Source organism: Populus trichocarpa, chromosome 14 (genome assembly GCF_000002775.5).
Source record: "Populus trichocarpa isolate Nisqually-1 chromosome 14, P.trichocarpa_v4.1, whole genome shotgun sequence".
In the NCBI taxonomy this organism is placed as follows: Eukaryota; Viridiplantae; Streptophyta; class Magnoliopsida; order Malpighiales; family Salicaceae; genus Populus; species Populus trichocarpa.
In genome coordinates this window covers 2,745,262-2,757,528 of record NC_037298.2, presented here as the reverse complement: position 1 = coordinate 2,757,528, position 12,267 = coordinate 2,745,262, and the positions used below count along the sequence as shown (strand labels likewise).

General features: G+C 34.4%; 2 protein-coding genes across 3 annotated transcripts; one reads left to right on the top strand and one right to left on the bottom strand.

Moving 5' to 3' along the window:
* Positions 1-3,243: 3,243 nt before the first annotated feature.
* On the top strand, positions 3,244-6,887 carry LOC18105015 (deSI-like protein At4g17486). The gene is made up of 4 exons (XM_006375017.3): positions 3,244-3,597; positions 4,681-4,938; positions 5,277-5,564; positions 6,316-6,887. The coding sequence occupies exons 2-4, from the start codon at positions 4,728-4,730 to the stop codon at positions 6,555-6,557; spliced, it is 741 nt and encodes a 246-aa protein (XP_006375079.1). The 5' UTR covers positions 3,244-3,597; positions 4,681-4,727; the 3' UTR covers positions 6,558-6,887.
* Positions 6,888-7,093: 206 nt separating this feature from the next.
* LOC18105014 (lysophospholipid acyltransferase LPEAT1) lies at positions 7,094-11,432 on the bottom strand. 2 transcript variants are annotated; one of them, XM_024585053.2, is made up of 9 exons: positions 10,664-11,432; positions 10,237-10,356; positions 10,064-10,101; positions 9,839-9,903; positions 9,228-9,296; positions 8,738-8,871; positions 7,974-8,114; positions 7,704-7,767; positions 7,094-7,301 (listed from the first exon to the last, which is right to left on the bottom strand). In XM_024585053.2, exons 1-9 carry the CDS (start codon positions 11,195-11,197, stop codon positions 7,291-7,293), a joined length of 1,176 nt encoding a protein of 391 aa, XP_024440821.1. In that variant the 5' UTR covers positions 11,198-11,432; the 3' UTR covers positions 7,094-7,290. The 2 variants fall into 2 exon arrangements, with proteins under 2 accessions (XP_024440821.1, XP_006375077.1); XM_006375015.3 differs by lacking the exon at positions 7,094-7,301 and having other exon boundaries at positions 7,346-7,767; positions 10,664-11,431.
* Between the last annotated feature and the right edge of the window lie 835 nt (positions 11,433-12,267).

Genomic DNA, 12,267 nt, shown 5'->3' with positions numbered 1-12,267 from the left:
TCATAACCATAGCCATTCATGTCTTTTCAAGATAAAATTCCACAAGGAAGAAATGGTCACGTATGATGAGATCAACTCATATCTCTCTTTTTCTTTTTCCTTTTTCTTTTTCTTTTTCTTTTTCTGCAGAGATTTTCGTATCTTCTAATACCTTATTTTCTCACATAGCACACAGTTAAATTAAGATCCATTGAATTTTATATGAACAAATATGGCTGTGCTGTTTATGAACTCTTAAAATTAAATCATAATTACTAACTGTAAAAAAAATTACAGTAATTATTAAACTCACTCTCTCCGCGCCTTAAAGAGAATTACAGTAATTATTTAATATAGGTTGATTGATAATTAATTTTTATAATATAATAAAAATAGCTTTAAAAATCAGTAATGATGAAATTAGGATTTCTTTTGGATGACATGCGATCTCAATCCCATTTAACTCGCCATCCCATAATCATTTCACTATCTTTTATCTATCAGTGGCAAGACTCACTGTTTACTTTTCTTTAATCATGATTTATTATTTTATTTCAAATACTATAGTAACTGTGCATTAAAAAAAAATCAAATTGACATTGCGGTAATTGTTGTTTACATAATTTTTTTTATTTTTTTTTAATAATCTAGAATATCCGAACTAACTTTCACACACCACAATTAATTATCGGATTCATTAAACAAACATATATAAAAAGAATCGAACCCGAAGTCCCTTACTCTCTACACCAAGACCATAAATTTTGAGATGAAGTGAGGAGGAGCGGGATAAAAGATGTGGCAGAAATTCGTGCCTGAGCTGGACCACGTACACGGCACTGTCAAAAAAATATTAGAGACATGTCATCCTCATATTTTTTTTTCTTGGTAAACTATATTCTGATCCCTACACACTCCTTGGTGTTCCATTTCGGTTCTCATAATCTAAGATGTTTTAATATTGACATTATGATAGCGATTGCTTTTTAAATTTTTTTTATTAAAAAATACATCAAAATATCTTTTTATTTTTTAAATATTTTTAATATCATCATATTAAAATGATTCAAAAACACCAAAACAACTAATTCTAAGCAAAACAAATTAATTTTTTGACAATCAGTGTTTTTATCACAATGTCAAACACGCTCTAAGTATAGCTTTTAGCGACACAACAATATTGAATTAACCTCCCTTGATCCTTTTAGTTAAGTAAATTTTAAATATTCTATGGAATAAAATCACAGAGATGAAAAATGTAAGAAAAATAACAAACATTAATTCATAGTTATTAAACCCACTTCAGTGATGTGAGTTGAATTATTTTGATGTTAATAAGTTCAATTTGGGTGACCTAATGGGTCAACTAAAGACTAAATTAACTCGGTTAAACTCGAGCAAACCATAACCAAGTAAATTCCAATATTTTTTTTCTTTTGTTAATTAAGTATCATTCTAAAAGACGTGGGTTTTTCATTGTGCAAGGCTCTATTATTCATTCTCTCATATATTATTGTAGACGGGCAGTGCAAAATTTTATATTTTTCTAATTTGATCATCAAACTTTTTTTCCCGACTTAATCCTAATTGAAGACCAATTGATTTTGATTTATTATGAAAAGATAGGATTGAAAGAAAAGGAACCGAAGTGAAAAGGGCGTCAAACACGGGTGGAATGCCATAAGTTTCACAAAAGATATATACACTTTTATTACCTCAATATTTTTCTAATTCAATTTTGGTAAAAAAATTGTTCTTTTTTGTATTCCTTGTTTGAGAGACGAGAGAGAAAAGTCGTTGAATTTTGATGATAAAGAGAAAAAAAAATCGTTGAAATCGATTTAGATCACAAAAACGGATGATATTTGTGTCAAATGGTTCAATTTGAAGAGGAGAGTTCATGTTAAGTGTTTTTTTACCTTTAAAATTCATGAAAAAAACAAATTCGAACTCGGGTTGATTTAAAATATTTTTGTTTTTGGAGTTTGGGTTTTTTGAGGCCATAGATAGGTTTATCACAATTTCTATAATGTTTTGGGTCAAAATGGGTTGAAAAATAAGTTTTCAGGTAAAAAACTCAAGCCCTGGTTTTTTGGCGACCATAGTGGCTAGAATTTGGGCAAGTCAGATGACGCACTGTCAATTTTTTAAAAAAAAATTCAGGGTGGACCCAGTTGCAAACAAAAAAAATTAAGGACTCAATCGCGTGGACTTTCTAGAGTAGGCCATGCGTGGGCCTTGACAAAATGGGCCAGATGGGTTGGCTTTCCTTCTTTTTTTTCTATTTTTTTAAAAAACATTAATGATTATTTTAATAGTTTTATCTTTAATTTTTTTAATTTATATTTAAATTAGTACTTGTTCTTCCTTTTTTCGAGTCTTTTTTAAAAGACGATTATGTTTTTAGTTATACATTTAAGTTTGAAGAGTTTTTCTTATTCATCTATATATTTTTTTAATTTTTTACTTGGATGAACTTTATTTTTTAAAATAAAAAAAATTATTTTCATATAATATTTCTAATATGTGCAATATTGCATAATATTTTTTTTCCATTTTATTTTATTTTATTAATTTAATTTGTGTCTTTATTTCTATTATCGTTTGCTTAAATAAAAACATTTAATAGACATAACCAAGTAAATGTTATATCTTTCAAGATTAAATATTTTAATTTATATCTGTTTTTTTTATTTTTCAAGTTTTATGTGTAGGTATCATTAATGACTTTTTATTTATTTATTCACACATATAATTCTTGATTTATTTTATTACGTGCGTACATAAATTTTTTAATCTAAACTTAGATTTTTTAAACTATATGTGTAGGTATCATTAATGACTTTTTATTTATTTATTCACACATATAATTCTTGATTTATTTTATTACGTGCGTACATAAATTTTTTAATCTAAACTTAGATTTTTTAAACTATAAAAATGTAACTTTTTTATAAAAAAATAAAAATATCTACCAAGTGGATCACCATCACTTAAATAGTTGGTCTAAAACAGCTTTGTAATGGAATTGACCTGACAATCACAACCCTCGACAGGGGTCATGACTCAGGGAAGGTCGAATAACTATTTTCTACCGACTTCATTATACATCAGCGAGGGGTTGCATTGGAACTTTCGGTATTAATACAAGAAAATATTTAATAGGGATCAAAATGAGGAATTACTAAATATGAAGGGCTTAAAATAATCTATTCATTTTCTTTTCCTCCTCATCTAAATAACCACCTCCTCTATCTCCTTCATGTCTTCAACAGAGCTTCCCTTGTAATTTAGCACCTAAGCTAATGGTACTAGTGTCATTATAGTATTAGAGGCGTACACAGTAGAGAGGGAGAGGGAAAGGGAAATTGACTGTTGGCTTTTACAGTTTTACCTTGCCATCCTGTGTTGGTGCTCTATTATTTTCTTATAATTTTTAGCCCTCTAGTTGTTTTGTGTCAGACAGCAAAGAGTGTTTCAGAATCAGATAGGCCCTCTCTTTTTCTTGTTTAGGGAGTAATATTATTACTTTCAATTCAAAGAGGTTTTCATTCCAATGATGCTTCAGAAAGGTGGTCTTCTTGGGCTCTAATGGCTACCTTTTATGATAGCAAATCTGTGAGTTCTTCTTGTATTTTTCTTACTCTGCCTCTCTTCTTTTCTATTTTCTTTGTTTTAAGTGCTTCTCATTTAAGGGTTCGCTTGATTCCTGGGAAACTTTGAGAGAAATCTGAAAAAAGAAGCGATCTTGCTGTCTTCTTGCTTCATTGTAGATGTTGTTGGATCCCAAAGTTCTTTCTTTCAATGAATACTTGGAATTCTTTACTTAAAAATTAAGCCAAACTGTATAATTCTAGCTCTTGTAATGTTGTTTTTGGATGCTCTCTAAGATCACTGGTTTTTGTTTGATCTATTACATTTGCTTTGCTTTTACTGTTTATGATTTCAACTAGATCTGAAACAACTTTACTTCAACTTCAAATATAAAGCCATGCTGAAAATCCAGATTCTCTTGTCAATGAATTTGGTAATATTTAGTCCCTTTTCTCGTGGAGAATTCATGTCTTGAATTTTGGAGTTAAAAGTCACTGGATTTTATGCAACTTTGAGTTTTGCATATTTGGTTTAAATGCATTGGTATGCCAGCCATAACTAGTTGGACCAAGATTCGCATAAAGGTTTGATCATATATCATGATGAATGTGATTGTGCAAAATAGTATACCACTATTTTTGCTAATTATTTAGGATGACAGCCAGCTGGTGTTGCAGATGGTTGCTATAATGTTGACAAGTCTGCAGATTCTGCAATATGTTATTATATTATGTTTGAAAAGATCACCTAAAATATACTAATGTTGCTATTGACCGTTTGTGATTTTTAAATAATGGCATAACAGGGGAGTTGAAAGTTAGAAAGGAAAACCATGTACTGTAGAGCCAAAAAACTCATTGCATTTAAGATTCAGTTTGATCAACTAGAAATCAAGACCTAAAAAATAGACTTCTGTAGCGAAATGGACATGATCCACAAGATGCAGGGCTCTTTTGTCTCATGAGGCGCTGGAAAGGATATGATGTGATTTTAAGTTGGATCTTGATGTGATCTCTTAGAAAAAGCTGTCGTGTTAATTGTTACAGAAGTTGCTTTTCTTTTTAGACTAAGAAAAGTCTGTTGATTTTTTTTTTCTTGTCTATGCAGTTTGGGGGCCAGCATTAGTTGAAATTTGGTCTTTACTTTAAGGAAATATGAAACTTGGATCAAAGAAAGTATGGAAATCCATCATACCCCTTTGCTCGAAAGGCAAATCAGCCACCCGCTTTTGTTTGTTTCCCAAACCAAGATCGGCTAGCTATGGTCCAGGCGATACACCTGTTTATCTCAACGTGTATGACTTGACGCCAATGAATGGCTACGCCTATTGGGCAGGCCTCGGCATCTTTCACTCTGGTGTGGAAGGTACGGATCTCACTCATGGTTTCCAATCATGCACCTCACGTGTAGTGATTTTACTTTCCAGTCTGGAGATCAATTCATAAAAAACATGCTGCCCTTTGCCTATAATGAGAAAAACTGAGTTCCCAGATATGTTAATCTAGTTTCTCATTCATGCTATCCATCTAAGCAACCTTCAGCCAAACCAGTGCAATCCTTGTGCATTGAATAAAATTACTGTATTGGCAAGCAGTGGATTAAAAGCCCTATCCTGCTGTATTTTCTTCTTTTATATTACTCTCCAGTTTCAAGTTGGTTTAGGTTTCAAATTTTCTCATCGCCCGCCTTCCACTGTTGTGCAGTTCATGGAGTAGAATATGCATTTGGAGCCCATGACTACCCAACAAGTGGTGTTTTTGAGGTCGAGCCTCGGCAGTGCCCAGGCTTCAAGTTCAGGAGGTCCATATTCATTGGGACCACATGCCTGGACTCCATTCAGGTTAGAGAATTCATGGAGCGGCATGCTGCGAGCTATCATGGTGATACATATCACTTGATTGTTAAGAATTGCAACCATTTCTGCAAGGATATTTGTTACAAGCTGACTGGGAAACCAATTCCAAAGTGGGTAAATCGACTGGCAAAAATAGGTATGTTTTCTCATATAACATCTACCAAGTACAAGATTGAGAAATTACTGCATGAAATCATCATCAGAAACATCTAAATTTATGTAACTGAGACTTTCAATTCTAAAGTAATTTTTCTTTTAAATATCAGCTCGTTACCTTGCTGGAATGTAGACAGGTTCTGTTTGCAAGTTGGGGAAAAAGAGAGGAAATCTCAATAATTTACCTTGATCTTTTAGTTTCTACCATGGTAGCCTAAGATGCATGCACTTTGTCGATGTCAAACTTTACGTCCCTTGCAACCTTTAGCATCAATAACCTCTGTCAGGGACTCACCTTACTGTAAATGTCACAAGAAGATGATGCGTAGACTTTCCAGCCCCCGGGCAGAACAATTTCTATGGCATCAATTCTTTTGGGGTCGAGGATCAATGGTTTTGGGTGTTTCTGGCATAACCCTTCACCCTGGAACTGCTTTTCCGGCAAGACTTCTACATTATGCAAGTGGTAATTGCAGGAAAAGTCTATTTCCGCACTAGAAGGCCCCTTATTAAAACAAAGAGGCATTTTGCTTGAAAACAGGGCTTTCCAAAAAAATGATGGTTAATCATGTCAAGAAAGTTTATCTTTATGTTGCATGACTTCAACTTACTAGTGTCCGCAGTGTTTATGTTGATCAAAAGAAAATTGTGTCTTTAATTCTTAAATTGCATGATTTCAAAGAGTTTATGATGATTGTCTTTAATTCCCAAGTACTTAAACTCTATGATAGGTTCAATATGCAACTGCGTGCTTCCTCAATCCCTTAAAACATCTGCCGTGCGACATGACCCCTGCGGCCAACCTTATGACAGTGAGAAGAGAAGGTTAAGAAGTGCTTTTAGTTGCTTGTCTTCAATCTCAATGCGACAAAAGCAGCTGTCAACTTCTTCATTACTGCTACAATCACCTTTGAAAGGCTGCCTACCATGGGAATTGAGAAGGTCCATGAACGGTTCCTTGAAAGAAAGATGAAAACTACTCGAGGGTCGCTTTAGCGTTCATTGAGGATTTGATATCTCTGCATAGTGATTAGCGACCAAACCCTAAAAGGTTAATGGCGGGTTTGTTGAGATGAATGGTTTTTGTGTGGTGTAGTGGTTTTAGCACCAGTCTGCTGTTGCAAACCATTAAAATGCTAATTAAATTCTCCCTCGTCTGAGAAAAAAGCTAGATAACCATTGGAGCACCCTTGTGAGCAGTGAGCTGTGGTTGATCTATTTTTTATGTCAGTGGCCATTTTTTGGCAGACGAATTCATTGGTTGCCTGTTCTTTCAGTTTGTATATAATAGTGAGTTTGAGAATTTTTCTGGCAGAGAAATAGCTTTAAAAGGGAAAGGAAGCTTGCTCGTCCCTCACCAGAAATCTGAAGTCGTCGAATACAAATCAAGCACGCAATTTAATCTGTGAAATCAAATCAATCTTTGAAGAAGTGGTGGTAGTGATGAGCCCGAGCCACCTCTTCGTGGAACAAATTAATCTCCCAGATTGCCCCTAAACGAAAAAAATGTGGGATCAAAAGCAAATGGCTTTCTTTGTAAACGCCAGTCCAGCTCCACGGCAATTCCAGAAAATTCAGGTGAATACAATTGAAGACATAAGAGATACTATTCGCTCATGATTCCTATATAATTTTAATCTTTTCTGTTCTGTTAGTCTTAGAACCATAGAGTAAAATATACAGATGGCGAATCCGAATTAGCATTGTCAAAACAAACCTGCAGGAACAGGAAACAGATGATTCAGTTTAACAAATGCAACGTTATATCGAAAAGGGTTTCAAGGCATTCAGTAAACTCAATGAGAAATGCATACATAACACGATACAGAATCCCAGAAATTTCTTAAACTAGGTTCTTTGGCAAACATTCACCCCACCAACACATTTAAAACCGTGCTCAATTGCCACAATTCCCGCGCAAGAGTTTACAAATCAATACCAGCATCTTTTTCTTATACTAAATGGTGGAGTGTTGCCACCGTGTTTTGACTGTTATTTATGAGCAAATACCCAACATAAAGTGAAAAGCTCAACTCAGAATAGATTTATCAGTTGGAAGCGAGGCCATGAAATTATCAATCGTCTTTCTGATGCAAAACACTAGGCAGGCTAATATTACCATTCAGAGCAGTATGATATATTCGCTTCTCGGCAAGTCCAATATCTGACATTTTTAAATTACCCTGCAGCCATAACAAACAAATGTTGATATATGCGGCAATTTGGGATAGAATGTTAAAAATTCAAATGAAACTGTAGTGATGACTTCAGACTGCATAATTTTAGGTCACGGTAACACTTAAAACTTTAGAAATGGAAGAGTGGGCTACCAAGAATTTATTAAATTGTCTCAAACAGTTCAATATCCAACATCAAGGGAAGTGCATACCTCACGGGCCATCAACCGTCGGACATTACTAGCATATAGCTTTGGATCGTCCTTTTCTTCCTGTGATGGGTAGTAAACAGGAAGCCATACTGCTTCCATATGATTTATGAATTGACAGAAAAGATAGAACACATGGAGCGCCTGCAAAATGAAATATATTACGAGGCTGAGAGCAGAACAAAGAATTTAAATGCAGATTAGTAAATCTGATTTTTCAAGCAGGGCATCCTTTCTGTAGCACATACAAAACATAGATTAAAAAACAGCGGAAAGATTCCTCAAGAAACTTCGAATCCAACTCCGCATACACGTTTGGTACATGACACCATTGTGGCTAGAAACCTGGCTGGCTAGTTTCTTCCCTGTACATGTGATTTATCGTGAACGAAATGAATAGCTGGCTATAAAAATCTGATCTGTCTGATATTAAACCTCGACCCTTGCATTTACTAACATTTCTCTAAAAGCAAGCACATTTTATTTTTCACGGTATTGTTTACATCTTGAACTACATATTTAAATTCCCTAAGCTTAAATTAACTTATTTGAGTTCTTATATCACTTCTCAAGCTGATGCTTTCATAACTGGCAATAATTTCAGGTCCTTGATCCCAATCAAGTCCATTTTCACAAATTATTCATCACTCATCTTCCTTGATGGTTGGCCAACCAGGCACTGAAGTGGATGTTTCAACTTTTACAAAAAGTATAGAATCAACCACCAAACAAAAAGTTCTCATCAAAATTGCATAAGAAAAACTCACCCCAGATATTGAATCCCAGGCAGGACTGAATCGTTGGTAAGGATACCTAAGGATCACTGGACGCACAGGAGCTGTTGCTAAGAATGCACCTGTCTTAAACGGTAGAAGGAAGTCTCCATTTGTTGTTGTGCCTTCTGTATTAAGATAAAAGATGATTGACTACCTTTTAGGAAGCTGTGCAAATTACAGGCAGGCTATATCAACATACTCGGGGCATATAGTTTTGTGGTCACCCATGCAGAGAACAAGCATACAGCACCACGTGTAGTTCTATTCTTAAACCATTAATTCATTACTGACTGTATGTGTTCCTCACAATTGAATTCAACTCGTATATACAAACAACCCAATCTCTTATCGATTGGAGAGGGAAAATAAAATAAAAAATATTCAATCCATTTTCAAGTAAAATAAAATTATAAACACATCAAGCAATTCATGAATCAAGCAATATTCTAGCTAGGAATTTAACAGATCCACAAATACCAACCAGGAAAAAGCATCATCATAGGAGCAGAGCTATTTTCATGAGATTCTTTAACTCTTTCAGTCACAATGCCTGCAAGGAGCGAAGGGAAATGAAATTTCACAAGCAATCACATTCTCGTTGTCAAAAGATATTAACAGTAGTTTTAGACATGCTCATATTCCATATTAGTAATGTAGAGAACCAGTATCATTCTAAACTGCATGGCTTAATTCAATTCACTTTTTCAGGCAAAAAATATTTTAGGCATGCTCATATTCCATATTCTGTAATGCAGAAAACCAGAACTGTTGCTTTTTTCCCTAACCCAATCCAGTGGGGAGTTTCTCCGGTCAAAACACCCATGAGCTTTCTTTCTAGGGATGATCTTAAGTTCTCTATTGCAAGTTGCAACTATCAAATACTCAAGCAAGGTCAGAGTAGTGGCTGATAAATATGCCACTCAGCTTGAAAATTACTGAAACCTGTGAACATGAAATCTATGGCATGCACTAATCATGCTTAGTCCAACACTACTAAACTAAAAAGATATACACTGAGAGAGTAGCTAGCCTGTTAATCTTCACCGTGCATCAAATAATAGTGGAGTGTATAGACACTAACAATCACTGTACCTGAAACACCCTTGAAGTCAGATGACTTCGACTCCCGTTGAACATATACACAACCAAGGCACTTACTGTCAAAAACAAGCATAAAAAAACATCAGAACTTCCCCCCATTCAAACCATATGAGATCATATATGAAGAGACAATTATCATGTCATTTAGCAATACCAAATGAAGCCCACAATAATAAAAATAAATTTCCAGATAAATACGGTTCATAGTGAACTAACCTGATGAGACCAACCAGAGGAAGTTTAGCCACTGATCTCTTCAGCGATAAAATCCAGGATCAAAATCATCACAATTAAACCAGAATCAGGTCAATAACACCACAAGAAATACTGTCAGCATAGGTAAATTCTAAGAGACTAAATCGTATACAAGAAACAGAGCACGAACAAACCTTGGCAACAAAGCTTGGAAAAGAAGCAGACATGTGGTACAAGATATCTAAATATGAAACATGATTCGATATTATTGCCCCCAGTCTTTCCGGTTCTTCAGATTGATCTTTTCCCTCATTCTGCCCAAAAAATCAAATAATGGAGAGGAAATGATAACAAGAGTTAGTTCACTTGGATCAGAACTTAAACATGATTAAGAAAAAAAAAACTACCATCATAATCATACCATTAGACATTAATTACTTAATATAATAGTCCCAGTCATTAATCTTAATGTAAAATCCAAATAGAAACATAAGCTAAACAAAGTAAAAAAGCATCAACATCAAAGCATAAATAATTTCACCACTAAAATCATTATCATCGAATTAATTACACTTAGCTCCAAATAAAATTACAAAAAAGCAGCTGTAATAATAAAAATACCTGGGAAGAAGATTTATTTTGATCAGGCAGTTCAATATCTCTATAGCTTACACTAATCCAATAAAACCCTAACACGAAAAGGAGCATTCTAGACAAAAACCTCCCACACCAAACAATAACCGCCCTTCTCCACCCTCCCATATGCGCAAAATCCTCCTGCTCCTCCTCCTCGTCCCGATTCGGCGCCGAAAACAGCGTACACACCCTGCAAATTATATAATACACCACCAATATAATCAATGCGAGCACAAATCGTATCGGCACCAGCGTAACCACCGCGATTCCTAACAGAACTTTCTCGACCAATGGTAACTCCCCACGTCCCATCGGACCGTACACGTCATTGCGGACATACGCAGCGAATTTTTTCTCCAGCTCCTCGATGCTCTCACCTGTTGTTGAGCTGATTCTGTTCGAGTCCGATTTAAGCAGCGGACGGTCGTCTTTCGAGTTCGAGCCATCGTCTCGGGATGCCGGGTCGGGTTGCTCGGGTTTGGGCGGGTCCGGATTCATGGATTTGAGCTCGGTATCCATGATGGCAAGAGATTATAATGATAATAATAATTAGAGTAATCAAGGATTAAAAATCATTTAATAATTGGATAGATAGAGTTTGGAAAGGATAAGCAGATCCGATTAGAGAAGGAGAGGGGAGGGGAGTTGACATGCTATGCTGTGGTGTGGTATTAGTGTTATTTTTACTCTCGCCAGGGAAGGGAGGAAGGAAGGTCGCTGTTACGGCTTGGCGTCAAATGATTTTTCGGCTCATGATATGTATCTAGCCTGTGAAATTTGATAAGTTTGTGATTATAGTCGTTGGATTAAATTAAGTGGACGGTTGTGATCATAAGCCAGCAAACTTACGGTTGTCGATGTGGGCCTTCAAACCAACTTAAACACTGCCTTCTGACTTGTGTAGCCTGTGAAAGGACAAGATTTGAATCGTACATGTTTTTTTTTTTTTTTCCAATTTTAATTCTTTTATCATCAACGAAGGATGTAATCATTGCCAGAAAGGATACTTATAAATCACGATGAGGTCAGCAGCTGAATTCTATTTGCCTATTTGGTGGTGGCGTGCAAGTTATTTTTCAAAAAAAAAAAATATTAAAAAAATTATTTTTTTCCTTTTATTTTTATATTAATATATCAAAATTATTAAAAACACTAAAAAAAAAAACATTAATTTAAATACACTACTACATGCAAAAAGAAATTATTGTTCTTGTTCTTTAAATAAAATCTTGAATGCAAGTATTGTAAATGAACTATACTATTACTAGGAAGAGCTTTATTTCTTAATAGGTCATACTGGTTCAATCAGATTAATTGAAATTCAGCAAATTTTTAAATATCAGGATTTAGATAAAAAGAAATACAAAAATAAATAGTTTCTAAATTTAGTGGTTTGAAACTTGACATAGTTGGGGTTTTATTTTGAATCATATTTATTTTACTAAAAAAATATTATTTTATTAGAAAAATCTCAAAACAAAATTATTTTAATAAAAAAAATAAAATTAGATTCTGAATTATGAATTGATCCAACCATTCTCCGATACAAGTATTGAACGGAATCTTATAACTAGAGATGTAAAATAGAA

Coding starts and splice junctions, on each gene's coding strand:
- LOC18105014 (XM_006375015.3), bottom strand. CDS start 11,197: ATGGATACCGAGCTCAAATCCATGAATCCGGACCCGCCCAAACCCGAG. Junction 9,904..10,063: donor CCTCTGGTTGGTCTCATCAG/GTTAGTTCACTA, acceptor TGTTTTTGACAG/TAAGTGCCTTGGTTGTGTAT. Junction 7,768..7,973: donor GACGGTTGATGGCCCGTGAG/GTATGCACTTCC, acceptor TTATGGCTGCAG/GGTAATTTAAAAATGTCAGA.
- LOC18105015 (XM_006375017.3), top strand. CDS start 4,728: ATGAAACTTGGATCAAAGAAAGTATGGAAATCCATCATACCCCTTTGC. Junction 4,939..5,276: donor CTTTCACTCTGGTGTGGAAG/GTACGGATCTCA, acceptor ACTGTTGTGCAG/TTCATGGAGTAGAATATGCA. Junction 5,565..6,315: donor AAATCGACTGGCAAAAATAG/GTATGTTTTCTC, acceptor ACTCTATGATAG/GTTCAATATGCAACTGCGTG.